At 40.5% G+C, this 27965-nt stretch overlaps 2 protein-coding genes across 2 annotated transcripts; both read left to right on the plus strand.

The window, feature by feature from the left end:
• The first annotated feature begins 165 nt into the window (after positions 1-165).
• Positions 166-13009, plus strand: LOC111843800 (BOS complex subunit ncln). The gene is given in 12 exon segments (XM_072713865.1): positions 166-391; positions 7574-7764; positions 9155-9203; positions 9206-9240; positions 9243-9294; positions 9459-9536; positions 9703-9875; positions 11987-12159; positions 12487-12502; positions 12505-12542; positions 12666-12741; positions 12860-13009. Coding segments are annotated over 12 exon segments (1257 nt in total).
• Positions 13010-17231: 4222 nt separating this feature from the next.
• Positions 17232-27721, plus strand: myorg (myogenesis regulating glycosidase). Its single transcript, XM_023811626.2, has 3 exons — positions 17232-17305; positions 18696-19190; positions 21402-27721. Exons 2-3 carry the CDS (start codon positions 18925-18927, stop codon positions 23191-23193), a joined length of 2058 nt encoding a protein of 685 aa, XP_023667394.1. The 5' UTR covers positions 17232-17305; positions 18696-18924; the 3' UTR covers positions 23194-27721.
• The last annotated feature ends 244 nt before the right edge of the window (positions 27722-27965 follow it).

Here is a 27965-nt window from a genome sequence, read left to right on the forward strand (position 1 = left end):
AGTATTCCTGGGTACGAATACACCATAAAGACAAAAGACCACTCCCAGCAACTCAGAGAAAAGGTTACTGAAAAGTGTAAGTCAGGGGATGGGTCCAAAACATTTCCAAGTCAATGAGCAGCGCCAGGAGTCCAGTTAAATCCATCATGAAGAAATGGAAGGAATATGGCACCTATGCAGATCTGCCCAGAGCAGGCCGTGCTCACAAGTGGCCGTGCAAGAAGGAGACTAGTGAGGGAGGCCAGCAAGACACGTGAAGCTTCTGTGAAGGAGAAGCTTCACGAAGCTTCAGCAGCTGACATGGGAGAGACTCTGCATACTGTACAACAACTGTTGCCCAGGTTCTTCACCAGTCAACGATATATGGAGAGTGGCAAAGAGAAAGCCAGGAGTGAACAAATCTCATATTAAAGCTCAACTACAGTTTGTCCAAAGGCATGTGAGGGATCACAAGGTCAACTGGAAGAAGGTTCTTTGATCCAATGAGACCAAAGTGGAGCTTTTTGGCCATCAGACTAGACGCTATGTTTGGCGAACACCAAACACTGCACATCACCACAAAGACCCCATCATGCTGTGGGGATGCTTCTCAGCATCAGGCCCTGGAAGGCTTGTAAAGGTAGAAGGTACATGGAATGCAGCAAAATGTACAGCAATCCTGGAGGACAATCTGATTCACTGACTTGAAAAGGGCTGTGCACGCCCAATCCCCATGCACCTTGACAGAGCTTGAGCAGTTTTGCAAAGAGTGGAGTAAAAATCCAGTGTCTAGATGTGCAAGCCTGATTGAGACGTGCCCCATACAGACTCAGTGCTGTGATCGACTAAATACTAAGTTGAAGGGGGTGAATATTTATGCAATCACTTATTTGTCATTATACATTTTTCATTAATGGACATTAGTCTGTTTCCACTATGACATTAAAGAAGATTTTTTGTCAATTCTTGTCAAAAAAGGAAAATTATATTGACCATAATTCCATGAATTACAGCAGTAAAAGGGGAAAATGTCCAAGGGGTTGAATACTATTTATAGGCAGTATACTTTTTGGATTGTTACCTTATAGCTGAACAAAATTACTAGTAGGTTGTAGTGGTGTGTGTGGGAGTGTGTGTGTGTCAGAGAGAGATGGAGGGCAAGGCTGCTCACCAAGCACCAATTAAAAGTAGCTTGCGGAAAAGCCCTAGGACACATTTCAGTCTAGTTAGCAAAACTAAGCATATTAGGTCGAAAAAAACAGAGAGCTTTTAACAGGCACCAAGGGGTTATAAAATTATAAATAAGCCATTTAAGCATAACAAACCACACAACAGAACATAGTTTGTACATGTAATGCATTGTTTTTGCATGTAATACAGATAAAACTAGGATTTGGTGGTCTTGATTTTTCATTTTTTTCATACCATCATACTGTCCAGCCATTATTCTATGACATTTTCAAAAGTAATGCTATTGTGGTATTTTGCAACTTTGGTATTTTGCAAATTTGCAGAGCAGGGCTGGTGGGTTCTCCACAATAACATTTGCGGAGCACGCAAAGAGAATATTATATGAACAGGACAATATGTGCAGTAGGCCAATGAGCATCATTGCTTCCCTAAAATTCAATGAAAAGTTGAAGCCGGGCACAGATATTCATCGTTAATGACCGGATGACAGTTGGCTTTAGAAAACAGATTATTCAAGCCTAATTTTCTTTTCAGCTGGATATTCAGCTCACCCCAACTAGACAGAATGTCTGGCCATCACAGGGCACATACTGACAGATAGAAGCAGAGAAGGTGATCGGCTGTCCACTCCCCTCCCTGGACTCCATTGCCATCTCTAGGTGTCTCAGGTTCAGATCCATCAGGTGCAAAACCAACACAGTAAAGAATAGCTTCTACCTGTGGGCAGTCAGAACTCTTAATGCACCAGATCACTAACATCACTCCTTCAATCCTCCCCTCACTGCTATCTTTTTAAACTTATGGTGACCATAAGTATGTATGTGTGTGTGGGTGTGTGTGTGTGTGTGCGTGTGCACATGTGTGTGCAGATTTCTTCCATACAGTCATCTCTCTTCTGCAATTGACTATGGCTCTGTGCAATATCTTGGCAAATGTGCAATTACCAACGTACCCAATAGTGTCACTTATCTATGACAAAAGCCTTCCCCCCTTATTTATTATATTTATGACACCCTTGCATATACCCCCCCATGTCTCTTGTACCTATACATTGTATATACTGTGTTTATTATTCTTATATCTTGTACTGACACTTTCTTGCATCTTTGTGGTCTTGCCAGCTAATTCCGTTGTCCAGGCAACTGTACAATGACAATAAAAAGTCTTGAAGTCTTGAAGTCATAGTTACGGTGTGTTATGTGCTAGGTTGCAGGCAAGCTAAGCTGAAGTAATAGGTCTTCAGTTAAGATTTAAAGACTGGGACCTGGTTCGGCATCTCAAACATTGGCTGGCAAATCATATGTGGAGTGACAAGGAAACCTGCGTTCTGTGATCTGAGTGACCTCTGCAGCCTACTGAGTTCTCTTCAGTAGCGTCATGTCCGGGCCAGTAGTGATTTCCAGCCCCACAGTGGAGATTCTCCTAGTTAGGGTCACCCAGTGTTCTGTAGCCAGATCCTCTTGAATAAATGAGCCAGCCAGAGGTGTTGCCAGAATGCTGGAATGGAGGATTAGGGGTGGAGCAGTTTTTGACAGTTAGTCAAAAACAGAGGTGCTGAAAATGTGACAGCTGGCTGCTGTTTGTGGTGCTGAAAAAGGTTTTTTGACTAATGAGGAGACAGTTTCTATGTTCCAGAGGTGGCGCTGTAATACCACACACATTGATTTATTTAAACCTCAAACAAAGAAAACACTACACTACATAATGCCACATAAACAAGCCCAAATATATGGCAGCGAAATGCAGCAAGGTCAACAGAAACGAACAAGCAAGAATCCCACACTTTCATTGGTGGTTTAACAGTAATCAGCCCTGTAAATACACTTGGAAACACACTGTGGTGGCAGAAGTACATTCAACATAATTAATCTCTCCCCTTCTAAAAATAGTTTATCTCCTAGTCCCCGATGGTACTTGCCTCCGTTACCTTTCTGGGACGACCCACGTTGTTGGAACACTTGACATGTTGGAATTACCCAAAAAAAAGAATTTGATAGGAAAATATGCATATTCTCTTCAGCTGCTGTGCTCCACGCTGACAGACGTTTGGCAATCTGTTCTGCACAGCTGCATGGAGATGGAAAGTTAAGTCTGGCTGCCCTCGCTGTGCGCCTCCTCTCCATCTCTTCCACAGTCCAATTTCAATTTACTGTCTGCCTTTTTTTTTACTGGCCAATGAGAAATTTGAGCCTCAGAGTCAGTCCTACCCCAACTCATATATAAAAGCACTCAAAAACAAAAGGGATTCAACCTCACTCAAACTGGAAATTAAGGTCCTAATTAAGGGAAATGTCAGCTCTGCAGTGAGCTCTGTACAGACATCAGTAATATAGCAGTCATGTGTTGTGAGGGATTTTCTAATGTTTCGTTTCTAATAAATAGTTTGGATAAACCCACCCATAGAAAAGTTTACTACTAGAAAAGTTACTATTCTCTACATTTTAGAATAATTACAAAAACATCAAAACTATAAAATAACATATAACATAAGTAAATAATATAAAATAATACAACAGTAGAGTGATGCCACAACTGGGCCCTTGAACGAGGCCCTTAACCCCAAAGGCTCCTGGGACTGAATGACTCTCCTTTCTCTGCTACTCCAGTTCCATGAGGTGGCCTCCTGGGAGGCTTTTCCAGCAGCCCTGAACGAAGTCCCACAAATATTCTGAGCAATCATTAGCCGCTTTTCCTTCACTCTCTCGTCAAACTCCTCCGAACCATCTCTGCTGTGTTCAGGACAAGGTGCCAAGTCATATGATGCGACACTATCAGTCTCCTTTGTAGGCAGCTTGGCGTATCCAAACTTTTAACTTGTACTTTATGACCTGTAGCATCCAGGTTTGTGGTTGTGGGGACGTAGGTCAAAAAATTACTGAAGTACTGTCCACAGAGCTAAGGCCTTCAGGTTATGTGCTTGATAAATGTTTTTATCAGTACTCTCAGTAAAGGTCACCACCCAAATCATCTAAGCTGGCATCCATGTGAAAAACACAAGGCTTCTGAGTATCGATGAAAGTCAACAGTTTCCTTAAGTATAGAGTTGTAGCCATTCACCCTTTGATTAATACGATATATTTAAAATGCCTTTCTTCAATGAGGTCATCCAACTACAACAGTACTTCCAATACATTCATATGTCAGGATCGGTACCTGTCTGGTCCTGTCCTATGTGTCATGTTCCCTTTTGGCCAGCAGGTGTCACTGGCTATCCTGGTCCCTCCTCTGTTTTGTAGCCCCTTTGTCCCTATTGTGTTTTTCTCCTCCTTGTGCTGCTGTGTGGCTTTACTGGCTGAGTGCTTAGCCAGTGTTCCCAACTCCTTGCAGTTGTGTTAATTCTATGGTTTTTGGTTAATTACTTATTTTTTTCCCTGTTGTTTTTCTGACCCCTCGTGGTCCTTTTGTTTTGTCGTTTTACCCAGTGTGTTTAATTTCCCCAATAAATCCCTTTGTCTTGAAGATTTTAGGTGGATTGTCACCTTTTTTCCCCACCTGTAACATGCCTCCAGTCTGATATCATATTGCTGATAACTCATTCCTTTAGGGATGCATGGATACCATTTATCTCAGACCCAGTATTAGTACCATCCCAGCCTTAGGCCACCAATGTCAATTAGGACTGTGTGATGTCTAAAAACAATATAATGTAATATTATACTTTTAAATGATAATATAGATTAATATAGATTACACCCCTACATAAGCACACATGACGCATGACTCCAAGCGTGACACTTGTTTTTAGCCAAAAAGAAAAACTATGAAAGAATAAAAAAAAACATTATACGGATAATACGTGAAACAGGCAGTGTTAAAACTTGCCAACCGATTGTCAACCAAGGGGCCGATTAGTGGTGTCGATCACCATGGGGACAGTGTGTGGCTCAGGGAGCTAAGCCTTAGCGCATGTGATCGCAAAGCTGCTGGTTTGGGCCCAGCCTCGGCAGAATAGGCATGTCTGCCCGAAGTCCCCAGTGAGCAAGCCAGAGGCGACAGTGGCAAGGAAATACTCCCTAGTAGGAAGAATCCTTGGGAGGATCTGGACTCAAAGGGGGAGCATAATGTAGCTGGGTATGCATGGGTCCTCAGTGCCTGAGGCTTCAGCATTACAGGCATACTGGTCAGAAACCATGAGCGAGTTGAAGGTAGTTCACATACAAACAGATAATGTCTACTTTATTATTTATCTACTTCTGCTGAGGTGTACATTGTGACCTTGTCAGTATCCTCCTGGGAAATGAATCTCTTTAACAGGGTGTAATGAATATGTTTGCCTAGCCTATATACATTTACATTTATTTATTAGCAGATGCTTTAATCCAAGACAACATACTGTACAACTGAGAAAGTAGGATCAGCCAGTCCCTGGAGGAAGTGGGGTTAAGGGCCTTGCTCAAGGGACCAATGGCGACATCACTCTGCCACCCATGAGATTTGAACCAGTGACCTTTCTAACCCACAACAGACTTCCCCCATTTCTAGTTCAGCTGTATTTGTTCCTCTTCTTGCAGTGTGCCAGAGAATCTCAGAGACAGGTCAATGCCACTCCTGGTGTTGCAGAACATCCAGGTGTTCAGTCAGCGTAGCAGAAGGATGAATGTCTCTAACACATGGTTGTGTCAGCTGCTGGCCCCCTCAGACTCTCCACAACACTCTGCTTCTTCACATGCTTTGCATGACTGCCTGGCGCTCTATCTTCACTGGTGTCCGCATGATCTGGGATGTTTTAAGTGCCTGAGATGTGTACCAATTAGGGGTGTAATTGTATAGTTTTCCCACGGTTTGGTATACACAATGGTTTTATACCATGGTAAGAGTGTGGTTTCAGTATTTTTATATTTAAGAAAAAAATAAACACATAACCCTTTAATTAAACAATGAACTCTTTTTCAATATAATCAAAAATCAAAAACATCAAAAATCAAAAGGGGCTTTATTCAACAAAAACATCAGGCAAGGAGAAAGGAAAGGGACCACACGCAGGCAGCAATGTTAATGACCGGATAGGGGAGCTCAAGACAAGGAGGCACTACAGTATATACATCACTGAGGAGGGAGCAGACGAGAGGCACCTGGGGTGATCCACACGAGGGCTGTAACGAGAGGGAGGGTTAAACGAGTAACAGGTGTGGCTCGTTAGACCCACACAAAGGAGAGAATGAGGGGAAAGGAATGCGGAGTGTGACCGTACTGTACCTAGTATGCACAGTATCTGTATAGGCAATATTAAATTAATTTTTGGAAGAAAAGATTTGGTATTCCAAAAGTTACCTTTACAACGAATTTTTTTTTTGTCAACAACATATACGAAGTTAATCATATCACTGTTACAAATCAGCCACAGGCAATCGCAGCACAGCATGTGTAGGTAGATAATCAATATTACAAACTCTACAAGTCAAGAGAGCGCAGAATGTTCTTGATGCAGCAGGACCCACATAAAGGCGGCAAAAACTGTATTGAAGCGAGTGGTCGCATCATTTTAATGAAGCTAACAGCTATTTTAAAATGAAATACTCTATCCTCTATCTATAGCCACTATCATTTTAATACTAGCTGAGGCACAGAAAAAGAAATCAGCAGTTTACACAGTTACAGGCTAATGAAACAAATTCCATGGCAAATATTACACAGCTACGACATTTACCTTTAACACAAATACAGGAATACACATATTAACTTATAAAAGCATGCTGGCTGCTGATCAACCCCACGGAGTCATATTACGCCAGTTAATTGTAGATAATCTATGGGATCACCGCATATACAGCATCGTTTTGCTTAAACGTCGCCGGTCACTTTGAAATATGCTGCAACCTTTAGGCAGGAGGCGGATCATTTACGCCATCTGCTGTTGTATAATGTTAACATTTAAATTCTAGCCCTTGACAATAAGGTGTCCTGAATTTTTGAGATGCATTTAAAAAAATTTAAAAAAAAACTTATATTCGCACCAGAATGTATAAGAGAATAACAGGCATATTCTCTAGCAGAGAAATTTGTCATCGCTTTTCTATTCTGTACCGCAGTTGGAAGAAGATCTACTATTTTCAAGTTACAGGGTGGGGTGTTCTTCTGTGTGGGTCACCTTTCAATTGCTTCTTTTGTATTGTAAGCAATTTGTTTTTTAATTGTAAAAGAGAAGCTAATTAAAAAACATTGAAAACCCAGTATCACATGTGATTACTGAGTGTACTTTTAAATAGGCCTGCACGATATCACATTGTGATACAATCACGAATATATGGCGCATGCACGAGAATCACCAGGGCTGCAGATGACGGCTGTGAGCATTTAATCATTGTGTGCACAGTATAACCGAGATGTGATATCATGCAGCCCTACTTTTAAATGATCCATAATGAACATGACACCACTGGTATTTACATGGTGATTTCCACAGGTTGCAGTGGTGCCATTGTGGTAGCAGAAGCCCGGACAGTTGATGACCCAGTTCTCACATGCCGGCGTGTGGTCATGAAGCTGATAGACTTCACCATGCAGCACTTTCAGGAGGCTTTGAGGCAAAATGCTGCAGCTGCCGTTATCCTCATGCCGAACAACATCAGTGCCGTCTCCCAGGATGTAATTGAAGTAGGTTACAATCCTGGCAGCTTAGGTTACACCTACTAATGAAAATGAATCACTGTTCAAGCTCAGATGTGCAGAAAATAGTGTTTTGATAATAATTACTTGTCCTTCCAATATCATTTTGTTGCGTACCATTCACCTTCTGAGAGAAGATTAATGGTTATACATTATTCTGGCCATTACACTAATAATAGGCAGCCCAGTGAGCAGAATGAGTTGAGCCACAGTTATATCTATCAGTTTCAGGACAGAGTACAGAGCTGTAAGGCAGTTTAACTGAGATGCAGTCATTGCATGTGTTCAAATCACATTTCGGCATGGTATATGTGGTTTCCTTTACTGATTCATAATCAGAAACAAAAACATTCTGAATATTTGACTATGCTCTTTCTATAGTTTCTATAGTTTTTCTAGAAATATTAAAATTATTAACAAGGCTAAAACTAAAGGAGTATGTATATTATATATCTAGAAAAATTACATTTTCTGTTAAGAGATGTGCCTTACAGCTGTTTCAGGTGTAGTGGGATTTTTAAACTGGCCCTAGTGTACACTTCTAAGTGTGTGTGTGGGGGAAGGGGGTGGGGGGTATGTATATATTACATTGTGGGGTCCAAATGTTCCCACAGTGTGATAAAACCCTGATATTTTGATATTGTGGGGACCATTTTTTTGGTTTACACAAGGGGAAAAAATCTTTTACTGCAATCAAAAGACTGAAAATGTCAAAAGTTTTGTATTTTGTTATGGGCTGGGAAGGTGTTAAGGTTGTCATTGTTGGGATTAGGGTTTTTCCCATAGAAATGAATGGAGAGTCCCCACAAAGATATGAATATGTGGACTGTGTGTGTGTGTCTGTGTGTCTGTGTGTGTATCCCTACCTAGCGGCCAATGCTTCTTGATATATGGTCTGGTTATTGAAAACGAGTGAAGGGCTGGAGGCAGGAAGTTCTGTATGTCTCTTTATTCAGTAACACTTAACATTAAGTGCACCTTCATAATGCATTTATTATGCATTCATTGAACATTCAGTGCACCTTCATAATGCATTCATAGAACATTAATAAGAAGCATGCAAGTACACTTTAACATCATAACATCCCTTAACAGCTTTAATATATATTAATAACAAACATTACATGATTAAACAATTGTAATGTTTGTTATTATTATATAATGTTTGTTATTAATGTATATTACAGCTGTTAATGGATGTTAGGATGTTAAGGTATACATACTGTACATGATGTTTTATGAATACTTAATAAATACATTATGAAGGTATATTGAACGTTTTATGAATGCAATATAGAAGCATTATGAAGGTGCAGTTAATGTAAAGCGTTACCCTTTATTCTACAGTCCCATCACTAAAGTGCATCTTTGCCATAAGGGCTTCAGGGTGAGTGAGGCATGGCCCCTCCAGAGGGGCACCCTGATGCCACCTTGGAGGACGAGTCACTGCTCTCCATGTACAGTATGACCAGCTGAAGGAAGAGTTCGCCACTCGGGGCTCCTCAAAATTCATCCAAGGTACAGAAGAGATGATCAAAACAAGTAAAGAGCTGCAACAAAATTGGATGATGTCTAAGAGTTTTTCTTAAATGGATGGCTCTGTCTTTGCATTGCAAAGTTGCACTTGCCAATACAAAACTGTCAATCCACATACAAATGACCTTAAAATCTCGTTCCCATAGTAATCTCCAGCATGCCGATGTCAAATGGATTTCAGATTTTTGTGAACATCAACTCTCCAGTGAAGCCAGTGACCGGCACAGCCACCTTCCTATACCTGATCTGGTTTTATGCTGGAATCTACTCTGGGTGTGTACTCATGCCATTTCTCAGTCACATGGTTAGCATACCAGATCTTATTACCAAATCATTATGTAGCCAGTTGACCCAACCACACTGGGAAGGGTACTACGAAAAACAAGGTGTATATGATTTCTCTGTTTCAGGGAGTTCTTCCTGGATCTGGAGAGGACCCTCCCACCATCATTGTTACTGCTCACTATGACTCTTTCGGACTGGCCCTACCTACGTACCTACTGGCACATGCGTACGAGATAATTTATTGCGTGCACAACTTACTCTCGCTTGCGCATGCAAAAGTATGTCATGCGCATGTGAAAGGTTTTTGCATAGGTTCTGTCAGGGGCTTCAAATTGTTAGGAGTTCTATTATAATTATTATTATTATTTTTGCAGTGGTTAGCGCTGCTGCTGCCTCACAGCAAGAAGGTCCCGGGTTCGGGTCCTCTCTGTGTGGAGTTCACATGCCCACCCCGTGTTTGCGTGGGTTTTTGCTGGGGGCTCCGGTTTCCTCCCACAGTCCAAAAGCATGCAGGACAAGCTGATTGGTGAGTCTAAATTGGCCCTGTAGTTGTGTGAGTGTGTGTGTGAGTGTGTGAGTGTGTGTGTGAGTGTGTGAGTGTGTGCACCCTGTGGTGTTGGTGACTGCCCAGGGTTGATTCCCACCTGCACCCATTGTTCCCAGGATAGGCTCCAGTCCCCCCTGTGACACCAGTTGGGATTAAGTGGTTTCAGAGGATGGATGATTATTATTGTGCTTTTATTTTATGGTTTTTAAGGGTCAAATGGTAAAGTATTTCATTTATCTGACCTTAGTTTGTAGTGGTACTTATTTATGTCTGTACACATAATATGTGAACAAACAAAAGTGAACTCCATTATCAATTTATAATACAGCTACTTAAATTACCATACAGATACAACACAAAATACCATACAGATATTGAAACCAAGGACCAGACTTCAATTGTTACACACCACGCTTAATCACGAATAAAGTTAATCAAAACATATAGGAACTCATCAGGAAGAAGAATAAAAAGGCTAAACTAACGCTTTGGATAAATGAGGCCCCATGATCTGAACACTATGAAAAATTTCTGGCTACAAAGTTATGGCAACGAACCCTACTAGTAACCAAATTGTGGAAGAAACTGAAAATCAAGTGTAACAAAATCAAGCCGAGCCACTGTGAGAAACTTATGACCTGTGGCTGCTGATGTGCCAAAGTCATTGAAAGAAAGGGCCCCTACCCTGCCTACTACCAACCATGGGAATAACTGACAAAATTGATTTGTAGGCTTCTTCTGCCATAGAATTATAACTGTTCTCTAATTTTGACTGCAGACCTTCATCAAATTTCTTAGTTAAACCTATTATTGGTATCACTTGACATTAACTGTATCTTCATAATGCATTCATAATGCATTCATAAAGCACTCATAAGCAGCATGTTAGTAAACCTTAACATCTTAACATACCTTAACAGCTTAATATACTTGAATAAGAAACATTATATCTTTATACAATTATAATCTTTATTATTTTCATATAATGTTTGTTAAAGAATCACAGCTGACTCATAAGTGTCTCACTGAATATTCAAATTGTCGGCTTTCTGGGGGCAGCCCTAGTGCAGCGTAAATAAAATCACATCACAGGAAAGTGCTATTGCCAGGTTTTTGTGTTACAGCGTATTTCCTGACTTATTGGTGCCTCCACAACAATTATAAATAGGGCAGGGTGGCCTAATGGTTAGGGGAAATGTATGTGTGATTGAGAGATTGCTGATTTGAATTCCCAACTGCTCCTTGGTGCCGAATTACCTGCATACTGTTATGTCATGTATGGGTTAAATGCAGAGGACACATTTTGTTGTGGTGTGTCAGTAATGGTAATCACTTTCACTTCACTTCCCATAAGATGGGCTGAAGGTGAGAGTTAATGCGCATCTCTTTTACAACATGCTGTAAAATTTCCCATGTGTTTCTACATTTTTGTACATGTTAACATAGAAAAGTAAGTAAATCCCCCTACAACAAATCCAGAGTAAATAGGTCTTATATTTCGGGGAATAATGCTTGGGCCAGAATTCAGTTTATGTTTGATATTATTTTTTCAGAAATTGAGCAATAGATAAAAGCCTGTATGCAACAGTATTACCTTCACTTGTCCAAAGGATACAAGATTTTGTCCTCTTCATTGAATTCTTGTGTTTTGCCGCACAGATGAAAATATAGTCTGTCGTAATTTTCATGAGCTCACTGATTGGCTTTTTACTTAGGTAACTTCTGAACTACACTTTTCAAGATGCCCATGCTCACACACTCAGTGTGTGGTTGACTACGGTTGCACACATAATAGTCACAAGCACAGAATACAAGCACCTTGCGTACTGTTTCTTCTCACAGGACATTCGGGACAGCCGCCTGTCTGCTCTGTCATCCTTCCTCTTGTCAATTCCACGGGCTACTCAGCTGCTGGGTCATGAGGCGGCACCAGACCTCCTAGTTAATACTCTGGAGCAGCAACTGGCCCAGTATCTGTGACAAGTTCACCGGCGCACCTTCCACCCTGACCACAGGTAAACACTCCAGTGAGTGAATCCTCAGGCAAACCTCTCTGTAGACACATAAAATGCCTAACACTCTTTTTAAGAGAACATACACAGGCCCCCATTTTGTCTTGGCCACATGGCAATTTCCTAACAAAAACCGAACCTGCAGCCTAATCACTATTTGAATTTTCTATAAAAAGATTCTTATTTCCACACTGTTAATTGGTAAACATTGTTAAACCACAATATTACGTCTAAACCATTAAATACATAGAAAAGAACTTAATTAACCAAGACCACTTTGAGTTACGTCACTGTTATTAATTGTGTGATTCCCCCCCACACCACTACCAGAAGTCCAAAGATAACTTTTTTTTTGACCAAATGAAGCAACCAATGACGATGTATAGGTCAGTCTTCTAGAAACTTTGAAAGATTAGCATAGAGTGTAGAGTTGTTCATGGTTATAGACTGCCCATGGTTATAGACTGCCCATGTTTATGTTTTTAGTGCCTTTCCTTCTTTCCTGACAGGGTAAAGCCAGCAGCATTTGACCTTCTCGGAGGCTGTCTGGCTGGATACTTAGGAATAGTTTACTTCGCTGTTCAGGTATTTCTTATGCATCATTTAATAGTGTTGTTTTCCCCTTACTATGAATGTAAATATCATAAGCTTCCCTGTTATATTACCAAACATTTGTGGCCTTTTTTCCTTCTTTCTTTCACAGAACTTTGGCAGTCTCTACTCCCAACTTGTAAGAGTGACCATAGAGTGCAAGCAGCAGCAGAATGTCGTCCTTGATGCTCTGAAACTTGGGAAAAGCAGGAGGATTCTGGGAAAGGCAGAAAATGAGCCTGAAATAAGATTTCTGAAGTAAAAAAAAAAAAAAAAAGAAACATTTTAAGCATGTCATGTCATTCTTACCTTTAATAATAATAAAAAATGACGGCTTATTGCAATGGATCAGAATTGTCAATCATAATTGTTCATCACTAACAGTGCTTTCATTATGCATTTATTTCAACAGTTTGTATGGTATTTTATATGAACACATAAATTGGATGAATGTGAATCGATCATACTTTGACAGACATGAATGATTAATAATGAATCATTTAGATTCTCGGAAATAATCATGAATAAATCTAAAAATATACTTTAATGAGCAGACTGGATTTAATGTGTAGAATTTTTCCTCCATTTCAAATGACATGGAAATGTGTCCTGTAGTTAATCTCTTTATTTTAAACGGTATATAATCTTACCTCTCCCTGAATTCTTCTTAGTGTTTTTCTAATTTGATGACACTAAATCTTGCTCTGTTTTCTCAACCACTATTCCAATCATAGGTTCTCTTATACTAACATTCAATACAACAGACACTGAGCAGTGAAGACCAGCACTGACATAATTCTTCTTAAAGAGGTTCAAACCTTATCCCAGAACAAAAGTTTGGAGTGAGATTACATCTGTCAGGGGTGGAGCGCGTGTCTCCCGGGCAGCCCCGCCTACCGCATTCATCGGATCTTGCTCTTCCACTTCCACCTTGTCTGCACTGTGTGTGTGTGTGCATTCATGTAATAACCTGTTTGCAGCAGGACCACATGTAACTTATTTTGGAATTTACCCTGAAACAACAAATGCTGTTTTCTGATTGACTGGGAGGTGGTTATTAATTCTGAATAACCCGGGACAGCTATGAACTCCCCTCCATATGCCTGGGCATCGTCCATTAATTCTATATAAAGGGACACCTTGGTAGACATTATTCCTTACTTCTCAGCGTGAGAAATCCAAGGTGCGGCATGTGCACGGCTTGAAATGCGTGTGTCTCATGGTCAGTGCGTGAGACTTGAGAGCGTTGCCCCAGAAAGTGGCTCAAACTTTACACCAGAGAGTGTTTCAAACCTTATCCCAGAAAGCTGAAAGATGAGCCGCTTCTCAGTACAACCAAAGCAGTTGTCTCCTCCATGGCTCCTGCAGGCTGAGTATCTATAACCAGGGACTGATTGGATTTGAGTTGGCTACCTTTTGCATGTCACTCAGAGGACAATCGGCCAGCCAAACCCAGCTGAGATCGATGACATAATCTGTCAGCCTTATCTCTCTGCTTGAAGTTGAATTATTCATTGTCAGAAATGTGCTGGCCCTCTCAATGAAACAAGCAGTAGGAATATGAGCGAACTAATTTGATGCTGCCAATCAGATGTGAAATAGTAGAATTTGTGGACGGATGATCATTGAGGTTACAGGCACCTGAGGTTTAGTGCTGCTAACCAAGACTCGTGTGATGCCTGACATTCCAAAGTGTCTACTACCTGCATTCAGTCTATATCTCAGTTTACCAAAAGCCACACTTGGCTTTCGTGGCAGCTAACATCATAAGGCCGTATATTCCTTTGTAAAATCTCTCATGTGAAATGCAAAGAAGTTTTAAGAAGATTTTGAAGGCATTCGTTTTTACTTAAGAACAAGAAGAATTAAGAGAAGGAGAATTTCAACACAAGACTGATAAAGAAGTACAGCTTCGGGAGGCAGTGGGGGGGGCGGAAGAGGAGGCGCGAAGTGCACAGACAGTCAGACTGGAATCGTGCAAGACTTAGCGATGAGCGTCGGAGTCAACATCAGCACCTACTCAGAGGAGTTCCGATCACCAGGCCCAACAAAACCAACCCAGGCAAGACCCTCCTCTCCCAATCGCAGAAACAAGCCCCATCCCCGACCGGTGAGCAGCACACAGGTTCCTCCATGCTCTCATGATTTTATTCCTCCTTTAAATGATCAACTTTATTCTTCAGTTTGATTTGTCATTATTGTTGCTGTTGTTGTCCTTTCTCAGATGCATACCCCAGCTAATGTTTTTATAATTCATATTTATTTTATTAATCACTTTTCACAAAGATAAAAGCTGAAATGTCATTCTCTAAAAGGGAGAATTACATATTAGAATGATTTTTATTTCCACTTGTTACACAACTGTAAAATACTGCTATATATCAGCCAATTCACACTAATGAGTCAAAACATTATGACCACCCCCACCTGAAGCAGCTAACGTTGACTGTCTTGTAAAAATGGTGCGTGTCATGGTCTGTGATATATTAAATGGTAACTTAACATTCAGCACTCGTAGTCGGCATGATGAATGCAGCAGAAATGGGCAGTGATAAAGATCTGAGTAACTCTGACAAGGGCCAGATCAGTATGGCTGGGTGACTGCTCACAGCGTCTCCCAAATGGCGAGGCTAGGGGGATGCACCTCGTCAGCCATAGTGAGCACATACCACCAACAGGGTGTTGGCTGTCAGCATTATTCATATCACATAGGGGAGGTCATGATGTTTGGAGTCAAAGGTATTTAACAGGGTCTGAGAATTTTGTTTTGTGTCTCCAATTCCTATTTGTCAGGATTTTCTCCTGCCTCGAATGTCGACCAGGTGTCTTGCTACCAATGTTGTTCCAGTCCCAGTACCAGTATCTCTGGGTTACTGTACTCATTTCTTTCCCCCAGTGCAACACAAATCCATTCAACGTCAAGGTAAGATAGTGCTCCAAATCGGGATTTATATAACCACAGTAACAATCACCATTTTAAAAACTACAGTTCTTTTACAAGATGTAATTTTACTGCTCTTAGCAGGAGGATCAAATGTCCTAATTCTGATTTTGTTAACAGTGGGAGAGAACACATCCATTGTAAACTTCCGTGTTGGAAAAGTGGAGCCCAGTCACAAACAAGTTGTGAACTCAGCCAGAGAGTGCTTTCTGCCCCCTCCTGGTAGACTGTTCAAACATCAGTTTCATGTTCAGTCTCCCTCTTTCAACAAGGAACAAATATGCACCAATTTGCAAAAGAAGCCAAGGTACTCTACATTTGGAGTTTGTCTTGATTTGCGTTGTAATTATTATTGCTCTCGACAGCTGCTCTTTTTCACCATATTCTAACCTTTGATGATCTATGTACCAAAGCAGTATAATTCTAGCCATGTTCTAGTCTTCTAACCAAGTTTATATATGTGTGTGTGGGGGGGGGGGGGGGGTCAGTATATATTACATTGTGGGGATGTCTGGTCCCCACAATGTGATAAAACCTTGTTATTGTCACCTTTTTGGGGTAACTCAATTGTAGAAAAATGTGTGACTGCAATCAAAAAACTAAAAATGCCAACATTCTTGTATTTTGTTTGGTTACTAATGGTTAAGGTGAGGACTGGGTAGTTATAGTTGGAATTAGGGTTTTTCCCATAGAAATGAATGGATTGTCCCCACAAAAAGATGAATATAAACGTGTGTGTGTGTGTGTGTCACAGAGGCATCTCTGGAAATGATTTTCGAAGAGGAACAGTCTACAAGTTTATGAATGATGGCAACATTTCCCGTGGGGAACTCAAATCACAAGGGTATTTCAAGAAATCCTGTCTCATAGCAGTGCTGGATTCCAAGTAGCTGATTAGAAAATACAAGTCTTACCATTCTAGCTTTCAAATACAGATCTCAAATTGTTACCATATGCTTCAGTGTGACATACATAGAAATATATATTTGCATATCAAGAGCTGACATTGCAAGGTGTAAATCACAAATGATATATCATCCAGTTCAAATCACAAATTATATATATATATATATAGAAAAAGCATGTGGCCTTATACAATAATTTTTCAATACAACCTGACCTACAATTCTTTTGTTACTTACAGTGGTGGTTACAGCTGCTTCCAGGTCGTCAAGCCATACCAAGCTGGACATTACATCATTCACCCAGAGTTTGTTTCTGAGAACTTGAATTGAATTATTTTAACATCAAGTTAATATATACACGTCATTTGCACTTTATTTGTGTATTACAGTACAGTTGAGTAGAGACTCAAACTCCGCATTGGATACATAGTATATAGTTTATGAATGTTATAGAAATATGAGTGGCTTTTGAACATTATGTTTCGATAATTCAATAAAAGTGTGGTTACACCAATCCGCATTTCGAAGTCATTTCAGTTTGCTTATAAACTACAAATCCCAGAAGGCTCCGGAAACTCCACCCTTTGTCCTCTTTGACTGACAGCGTGATTTACAAATAGTTACTCACCATTCGATCACGTGACTTTGCGTCACCCTGCACCGAAGGGACCGTTTGGTATATCTTCACCTTGCTGGGCTGTTGTTTTTGCTGGTAAGTATTGTGCTATCGTTTGGTCCGTTACATGATTTATATAAATGCTATATATATTTATTTTCTACAGTAATTTTGCATATTCGCAACTATTAACGTGCCTATTTTAACTAGCTGTGACAATGACAGTGATTTTGAATTTGGTTATTTTTAAGTTGGTGTGCAGTTCTTACCACAGCTGTACGCATTCCACTTCCGTCCGTACTGCTGACACCGTGAACATAATGTGAAATTGCTTGCCGACTTGCTGCTTTTGACCGCATTTCACGTAAGAGTTCATGTAAGCCTTCAAAGGCACAGTGGGCAAGGCGACTGATTCCGTTAAATGGTATATTATCAACTGAAGTGAAATGTATTCAAGACGTCCCTTTTGGCTTTTCCCCGCTATCGAGCTTAAGTAACTTAGTTTGCGAGTTTTATATGTTTTTGGATTGTTCCATTAAAAGCACCGATATGTAAAATTTTCTTTTGATCGATTTGCCCTCTGTGTGGTTGCTCGCTTTTCAAGTTCTCTTTCTGCTGAGGTAGCAGTTCACTAAACGAGATTCCACATAATATCACAATTAAGCAAGACTCATATCATTATTAAGTGATCATTTAAAATTTATTATGTATTATATATCTCAAGCTTTATATTTTGAAATAATCATTAAAATAATACTTTATAATACAGTATTTCTGGGAAGGGGGATTTAAACAAGACCGTGATCAGCCAAAATCTGTACCATGCCTGGGTGGACAGAGAGCATTGGCAGCTCACGACAAACAGGTTTATTGACTTTGTACCAGGCAGGCGGTGATGTCTTGGTATAATGGGGGTTCACATCAGCAGAGAAGACTTGGCCCCATGTGTTTACGTCATGCCTTTAGCCTAATTCCATTCCCGACAGCAGCAGCCTGAGTTCTCTGGCTTAAATGCGAGCTCATGCCAGGCTCTCCGTGGTCTACTTTGGCTTATTCACAGTTTAGTCCACATCTTGACTGCATGCCCTGCTCTGGAAAAACACAAGGTCACTCACCATTGCAGTAGCCATTAATAGGACCCACTGGCAGGATGTTTTGTATGTGTGCCTGCTCACTTTTTGGCAGTGTTAGACAAGTGTCGGGGGAACAAATTAGTTGCCTGAGCATGGTATGGTGCCTAACCTGGAAATTTCACCTATGTGCATACTAAACAGTGCCTGAGATTACTTTGTGATCTGTTGAATTACAGAGAAACTCCAATTCATTTACATAAAAATGGACTTTGTCCTTGTCAGAAATTATCCAGACAAATGTTTTCCTGGCTGTTAGGATCTTAGGACTTCAATGCTGCTATTTCTGGTCATATAATGGTTGAGTTCAGAAGCTCATTTTGAACGCATTTTAAATGTTCCTTTTACTCTTGCAGGCTGTGCCTTTTAAGGCTAGGAACTGGGAAAGAAATGGAGGAAAAGAAGATAACAGCTTTTGGCTGCCCCTTCAGACCGCCCTTGGGGGGGGACCCATGAAGAACGCTAGTCCATTCAGCTGTCTTGATGATGCACTCTCTCTCAAAGGCAAATGATTTGCTGTGACAGGAAACCTCAGCATTTATTTTAACCAGCATATGTGCAGCTTTCAAAGACACTACCTTCACCATGTATCAGATGGTACCAGGCGGTCCTATGAGCACAGTGGGCAGCACCGCACCCATTAAGCAGAATCTGGCTCGGGACAGGCGCCCCCTTCTTGGAGCGGGTCTTTTGGGACTAATTCTCATTATTGCAGCTGTTACTGCTTGGTGCTACTACATTGCCTCCCTGGCTAAGGCTGACCTGCTCAAGACGGAGCTCCTGGACCTGAACAGGGATGGATTCCTCATTCGAAACCAGGCAGGAGCCATTGTCTTCCGCATGGCCTTCAGGTCTGGGTTCTTCCATTGATACGTAGACCTACGAGCCAAAGCTGTCAAACTGTGATACTGCAGTTTTTCTTCAAAATGATTTAATCAGTTAAATGTAATTTTCACATTCCCCCTTAAAAACTGAAATTCAGGTGTGTAGGAATGCATCTTTAAATCCATGTCAGCTGAATGTCCTACATGTAATAATTCAGCAAGGTAGATAAGTTGGAATATAGGTGGCTTGGTCCCTGAGTGGGTATTACTACCTCACACATCCAGGGTTGGGCTTGTGATTCATTGATGTGTGTTTGGAGTAGGCATGTTCTCCCAGTTTTCTTCAGCATGTTTCCAAAGTTCCTCTGGGTAGACTGGTGTCCTTGTGCAGTATGAACTATTCTCCTTTATGGAGCAGGCTTCCTGTTCCCCACTTCCCTGACCAGGAAAAGCAGGTAGAAGATGGATGGATACGAACCTCCATAACAGGGCTGGGCGAGATCATATTGATATAATTTCGTGCATGCACAGTAATCACCAGGGCTTCAGGTGGCTGAATGCCAGTGTTTTTTTGTGCTGTACGGATGTTTGTTTACACCCACAATTTCTTGTACAGCTAAAATATTCATGAGATGCATTTTGTGACACCCAAAAGTTATTCATCTTTATAAACTTCCCGTATCTTTATATTTATTAAATCCAGTTACAGGAGCATACCACATAATACTGTTTTGGTATACTATAGTTTGGTATACTTCAGTGCGATATGCACTGTAGTGGAGCACACCACAATACTGGTTTGGAATACTTCAGTGTGATATGCACTGTGGCGGAGCACACCACATAATACTGGTTTGTAATACTATAGTTTGGAATACTTGGAATGACATTTTTTTTTAAAGAGAAGATCTTGTGGGTAAACAAGGTAAAAAGATATTGGAGGTGTGGCCGTACTTTTTGCAGTTTAAAGTTGACATGTTTATTAAACATGAGTATGCCGAATTTATACTGCTTACTAACTATTGGGGCGTCAAAATGTTTCGCCTGTCATCTGAAGCCCTGGTGCGATTTAACATTGATGTAACATTGCCCAGGCCTATTGCATACATGATATGGTGGAACCTTTAGAAAATAGCTCTTAAGTCTCTTTCTGATTACCATCTCATTGTCAAATTCTAAGCATGCCAGACATTGACTTTAAAGTTTACCGCATACTTCAGATTACCGATCCCATGTGGGAAAATTCTAATTTGTGAACAAAATGATACTAAAAGTGATGCGTGAATTCTTCAACAAAAGAGCAAGGTGTTCTGTATTAACCTTAAATTGTTTGGAGTATTGCAAAGCTAAAAATAGGTTCTTCTGTTTCGACAGAATATTGAGGATTGACAATGTATTTATTTATTGTTAATATTTACAGCATTTGGCAGATATAATTTAATAATATAATTTTGGGCATCAAAGTATTTAATATAGGTACTTGATGACCATGCCTGAGAGAATCTAACATGCACATTCCATTCTAGTAAAACAATGAGTATTATCTGGCTCAATTGTACATGATCTTGAACAGAAACATCTGCAAAATATATAAATTTAAATGTAAATTGTTTCAAATGTGGACAAATTGCATATGATCAGTAACATAATATTACTTTTGTCTGTTTTACTGTATGTTGACAGGAATAATTGTTTTAATCTGTTTAACACCAGTTTCCCAATGAATCTGTCATTCAATTATACGTCCACCGTCGTGCCCCTTATTTTGGTCAGGGTCAAGGAGGGACCTGGAGTTAATTCCAGACAGCTCAGGACACTAATCTGTGGTGAACTCAGAATGGGATGCCACCCTACCTACATGCACAAAGATGCTTCAAATACTTTAGATACACTTTAGATACACCAAGTACTCTATATTCATTTCTTTCAACTATGAGGGGAAAATGGAGTAACCAGTGGAAATGTGCCTGAAAAAGGGAGAACAGGCAAACTCCATATGCATTGGAGGCAAGATTAGACTTTTTAAACTTGGAGTTGCTGTATCACAGTACTGACCCCTATTCATTTTTTCAGTAATTAGGTACCTCCTTAACTGCAGTAACATCTATACATATTAATTGTATTTTTTTTTCATTTTACATTATAATTGTCTTAGTATTCAATATAAATACGTTAATAATACAGTTAAATAATGAAGTTAATATTCGTATCCTTTCTTATTTTAAATGGTAATAACAGGTCGGGAAATCTGGACCTGGACTCTTGCTCAAAGGAGGGTGAAATTCTGAGCTGCACTCGGTCCAGCACTGGCAGTCTGAACTTCTTTATTCAGACAGTCCGGCCCAAGGACACGGTGATGTGCTACCGTGTTCGCTGGGAGGAGCTCACCTCTGAGAACCCTGTGGAACATGCCATGTCCTATAATGGTTCTTACTGGTATGGCGGCGCTGAGACCAGCATCCAGCACTGGCCCATCTCCATTACAGGCCAGCAGGCACCAACACCATTTGTCACCAGCGACGTCTACTCCAACCGCCATAGCTTTGGTGGCATTCTGGAGCGTTATTGGTTGTCCTCAAAAGCCTCAGCCATCAAAATCAATGATTCAGTGCCCTTTCATCTGGGGTGGAATGACACGGAGAAGGTCTTGTACTTCCAGGCTCGGTACCAGGACAGCCCATACAAACCCACTCCTGGCCAGCCACCTTTTGCCGAGTTGAGCTACAGGGTATGTGTTGGTTCAGATGTTACTTCCATTCATAAGTACATGGTCCGGAGGTACTTCAACAAGCCCAACAAGGTACCCTCTATGGACATGTTTCGGTACCCCATTTGGTCCACATGGGCCCTGCACAAGAAAGACATTGACCAGGAGAAGCTGGTTAGCTATGCAGCTAACATTAAGAAATATAACTTCAATTGCAGCCAACTACAGCTGGACGACTGCTACACTAGTGGCTATGGTGAATTTGATTTTGATCCCATCAAGTTCCCGAATGCCTCAGCCATGTTCCAGAAGCTAAAAGCTGACGGAGTCCATGTCAGCCTTTGGATACACCCCTTCATCAATTATGACTCACCCAACTTTCGTGTGGGTGTGGAGAAGGGGCTGTTTGTGCGGGAACCCACAGGCCAGCTGCCCGCATTGGTTCGCTGGTGGAATGGTGTGGGCTCCATCTTGGACTTCACCAACCCGGCTGCTCGCGAATGGTTCGGCTCCCACCTCCGTGCCCTGAGGTCCAAATATGGTGTGACCTCCTTCAAGTTTGATGCTGGTGAGACCAGCTATCTGCCGTGGCAGTTCAGTACCTACGTGCCATTGAATGACCCCAGCACCTTTACCCGCCGCTACTCTGAGATGGCTATCCCATTCAACGATAGAGCTGAGCTTCGCGTTGGCTATCAGTCCCAAAATATCTCCTGCTTCTTCCGCCTTATTGATCGGGACTCTGTATGGGGCTATGAACTGGGCCTTAAGTCCCTCATTCCCACTGTGTTGACCATCAGCATACTGGGATATCAGTTCATCCTGCCAGATATGATTGGGGGCAATGTGTACCCCAACTACACCGAAGGCTCGGGGAAGCTGCCGGATCGGGAATTGTACATCCGCTGGCTGGAGCTGTCCGCATTCATGCCCTCCATGCAATTCTCCATCCCACCCTGGGAATACGATGCAGATGTCATCCAGATTGCACGTCGCTTTACCGCCCTGCATGAGTCCATAGTGGCACCTCGTGTCCTGGAATTAGCTGGGGAGGTGCTGGCCACTGGGGACCCCATCATACGTCCTCTGTGGTGGATAGCTACAAATGATGAGACGGCTTACAAAATTGACTCCCAGTTTCTTATAGGGGATGATCTCATGGTAGCTCCGGTGCTGGAGCCTGGAAAGCAGGAGAGGGATATTTACCTTCCTACAGGCCGATGGCGTAGCTATAAAGGTGAGCTCTTTGATAATAAAGATCCTCTTCACCTCACTGACTACCCCGTTGACCTGGATGAGATTGCATATTTCGTGTGGGTGTAATCGACAGTGCGGTTGTTTTGGGGATACTGAGATACATACTTGGTGTTTTTGCAGGGAACTGTGTGGATTTAGATTAGTTAACTGATCCAGCATGTATGAGCTGATGCATTAAAATAAATCTTGTAACCATTTGCATTGTGTCCTTGGCGCACTCCAGCATTGTGCCCCTGTGCTATCTGGGATAAGCTTGAGGCTTCTCTGCAACCCTGACCACGTGGTTATAAGATGGAAGGATAAGATAATAAAATAATCCTAATTGATCCTAAGGAGTAATTCTTGTGTATACAGCAGTAGGTACTCAAGTATGTGCAAACAAAAATATAGTGCAAACAGATTTTAAAATTATACAAACAGAATGTCCTGAAAATTGAATAATAATGTAATAAGACAAAACAAATTAGTGGATGGTATATGCATCTAAAAACAGTGACTTGTCTGGTGTTATGGCTTGAAGTTGGGTAGGCATTGTTCAAGCGTGATAGCAGAAGAATCCTCAGTAATGCTTCTTAGCATGCTGTGGTGAAATGAGCTGGTAGCTAAAGATGCTGTGAGATAGAGCACCCATGGAGAAGGCAAGCAGCATTGTTTATGATGATTTCCAATTTTGCCACTATCCTGTTCTCCATCACTGCTTGTAGCGAGTGTAGGTTCAGTCCAGTGATGGAGCTGGCCTTCCTGATGCGTTTGTTCTGGTCTTTAGGATCTCCTCAACTGATGCTGCTTCCCCACACTGCCATTGCATAGAAAACTACAGTGGTCAAACTGGCCTGGTTCCTTTGGAAAAGCTGTCCATCCATCTACTAACTACTTATCCTGGTCAGGGCCAGGAGAAGCTATTCATCTTATTAATTTATCTCATATTGTGCCATAGATGTACACAAAGTAACAGGCTTTTGTACATGCTTACACATGTGCCTTGAAATGTAAAAGTGGGATGTCTGACTGAATGTAATATTGCTGCAATGACTTATGTTTCAAAGACAGTCATCAAGTTGTTTTATGCATTTCATGAGACAGAAAAATCCTGAGTCACATATGAAATGGGGTTATATTAAATAAGCTATAAGAATGATTTTTTTAAAAGGGTTATTTAGAGTAGTGGAAAATAGAATTAATTATTTTCTTTTGCAAGGAATGTGTTAAATATTCGTCAGTTTGTTCTGATTGGACCTTGTATTAATGTACTTGTGTCAATATGATAGTTTGAAATCAAAATAACCAGATGGTGCATAATGTGTAAAAATCTGGCAAATAAGAAATGCATTAATATTTTCTGGTACCGGTACTAGTTTTAATACTGTAAAATAACAGTATCAGTTACTTTGTTTAATATTTAACTACACAGCTTCCTTTATGTCATACAGTTCCTGTGATCCAAGCAAGGTTCTGTTTGGGAGGATTCAGATTCTGCACAAGTATTAACAATGAGAAATTAGGAAAACCAGCATAGGAAACTAGGTTAAGAATGACTTCATAGTTTATGTAGGATTTATCATTAAAAGTTATTAATTTCTTATTGCTTGTTATAAAAAAGTACATAAAGTTTGGATTTTTAATTTTATTAAATGCAGCTTTCTGTTCTGTATTAAGATTAGCAATTTAAACGGACTCAGGGAAAAGCAAGTGAATGTTTGAAGAAAAAAAAACTCAGCATTGCACAATAATGAAACAGAAATGATCTCCATAATGTAGATTCATGTCCAAAAGTGAATGATCCATTTGTTTTGTAAGTTGAATATATAGCATATCTTTTATGTTACACCAAATCAATATTACACTATATATATCATGTCTGCATCAAATGTATGACTGACAACAAATTAAGTATTTTGAATAAAACCGTTAATAATATGAGATGATGATGATAAGAAAGCTGTGTTTAATGCAGTGTTTTAGATATTGGTATTGTTCTATTTTCAGCTAAGTCCCTTGGCAGCTGGTAACTTTATAACACTGTAATGATAAACCTGTGTGTCTAAGCAGCGCAGAACTGTTCTGGGGCAGTTTCAATCTAGAATTCTCCACTGCCAGAGGAGTCCAAATTTAACCTATTTATTCTTTTTTTCTTCCTTTGATGTGCAGTGGTGCGTCCAGTGGGACTGTAATCCCCCTGGTCAGTAATCCTCTTTAGTTTGCTTGGTAGTCAACCACGAGGCCTGCCTTGCTGGTTCTGCCAGCCCATCACACCGCACACAGTCGTGATAGTTCTGTCCACTTACCGCCTCTGGGCTCTATTTTCCATCTGCGCAAAGCGCAACGTAAAGTGGTTTTGCCAGTTTCATATAAGCACATCGCTCGTTTTCATGCCATGGGCGCACGCCTTGAAAATAGTAAATGATTTTGCGCCCCTTTCCACTCATAGGAGTGTGTTTTTTAAATGAGATGTGGCTGGGTCAGCATGTTGCCATTTTAAGGCAGGGTAATGTCATTACGCTTTTGACCAACACAACCCACGTCAAAAGTCATTGTTAAACAGCGTCTTTTTGAAATGTGCGGACGCACGACGTTCGTTATTGACGCAGATACGCACTTGAAGTGCACTAATGGTTTCTTATTTCATTTATAGACGTTTTTATAGAGTACACCTGGTCATTTCACACAATCTTACTGTTTAATGAAACACCAAAAGAAAAACTATATATATTACGTAAAGAACAAACCGTATCGTTTAAAAACCATTAGAGTCTATTAGAATTAAGCACGTACTGTCATTGAAAGGACATTTGGATTACCAAAAATGTGCTTTAGATATTTAGATAAGTCAGGTGGAACACTACAATACAGCCCTTAGAAGGTCGCGGCATTCTTGGTGGCATGGTGTATATTTATAGCCTGGTAAGAAATATAAATTGTAAGAACAGAAAAACAACAGCCCTGTTGCCTATATTTTTGGACATTTTAAAACATCTTAAAAACTGTAGGTTGTTTTGTTTGAACAAAGATCGTACTTTTATTTATATTTTGCAAACTCCAAACTCAGAATTCAAATAAACACAAGCATAATTAAGTCCCCGTTCCCAGCCACTGCTCTCGTTCAGCAACGAGCTTCCCCATCTTCAGACATCGTTATACCGCTCTCAGCACTGCGTGGATGATCTGGTGGTGCCAGAAAGTGAGAACACACTCGCTTCTACTCATCTCATGCCTGCTTCTTTTGGAAGAAAGAACAGTGACGCTCCCGTAGAAGACGTGCTCACGTCTTTTCACCGCATGCGAGATCGCGCAACTGTAATAGCAATCCGTAGTAGATCATGCACTGCCGCCTTTTAAAGTTGAGGTGACGCGCGATTTCTATTGGTTCATTGCATGATATGCCCAAAACGCCTCTGAATAATTAAGAGTCAGGGCAAACATGTTCCACCTTGTGCAGATGCAAAGTCTGTTCTTTTCACCTTCAAAAAGCAAAATTGATTTGCGTTAGTTGCACTTTGCGCTTTGCGTTAGATCATCAAACTAGAGCCCTCTGTGTTCTGGACGTTGCTAATTCATAACTGCGGCACTTATTTTTAGCACTTAAGCTCAGAAGGCAAATTCCAGCTTTGAGCTTGATAAGTTTTTTGTTTTGTTTTTTTTAATATGGGAAGTCATCTGAGAATCTTAAAATGCATAAAACATGTACTGATATAATTAATTATAACAATTATGCATATTTAATTTCAGTTTCTCCAAGTTATTCCATCTGACATATTTAATTTTAAGCAAAGATTAAAACAAAGTAGACTTATTATTAGTAATACAGCAGATATTTACCCAAATATGCTCTTGTAATTATCTGTCTCCTTGGCAGATGGAGAGTATGTGGTTCTACACAAAGCCAAGATGTCACCAGCATAGCTATTCATTCCTTATCAACAACAGCCAAGTGCCGTGTTTCACAGGTCTAGGATCAGCACTGTCCTTATATATCTGACAGTGCTTTTATTGGGCATAAAACCAAAAAGTTAAAAGGCAAACCTGCACCACTGTAAATACAAGGTTGGTCGAAGCAAATATGGAGAAATTGCATGAGCTAAATTTCTTTCAGGAGATTAATTGTATAATTGTTTAAAACATCACATTTGACTGTCTTGTGCTTTCGTCTTGAGCCTTTTTGCCTTTACAGCCACAGTAAACACTGCTGGATCTTCCGGTCTTCCAGGCACCTGTCCATGGGATGATTCAACAGTGTGAATGTACTTCAAACCAGGAATTACTCAGTTGTGATGACAAAATTTTGCATGCCTGACATGCATGGTAGCACATATTGCAACGATTGCAATTGAAAGTAAATTTTCAAAATCCTCAAGTATTTTAAATGCTGCCTTTTGGTTATTTTAGCTGTTTTCTGTATTATCACCTTTTTATATATATTTTTTTTCTGTAAAATAAGCTTATGATTCTGGTACGCTGTAGCTGCCTTCTGAAACATACTGTAATATGCTTACATATGGCATTCATTGTTGTCAAAAGCATAGTGTTTGCCAACTAGCTTTACATTGTATTTTGAATGTTACTATACACTGAAATGATTAAATTCTGTTACACAAGGGAGTTGAATCCTGTTTTTATTTTCTTGACCTAGGTATTTAAGATGAATTAATCATTTACAAAGCCCATGTTGGTAGCCTCTGGAATTATTTTCAGGTTCTGTGCTGTCTCTGGAATTATTTTTAGACTGTAGTCAGAAAGTATGCCGTGTCATATTACATCAACAGCTAAGCTTAATCTAATCTTAGTTTACCTTGTTTCTCGTAGGAGGTTGCACGTTTAACCCATGACTCTTCTCAGGATGA

The sequence above is a fragment of the Paramormyrops kingsleyae genome, chromosome 7, assembly GCF_048594095.1.
Source record: "Paramormyrops kingsleyae isolate MSU_618 chromosome 7, PKINGS_0.4, whole genome shotgun sequence".
In the NCBI taxonomy this organism is placed as follows: Eukaryota; Metazoa; Chordata; class Actinopteri; order Osteoglossiformes; family Mormyridae; genus Paramormyrops; species Paramormyrops kingsleyae.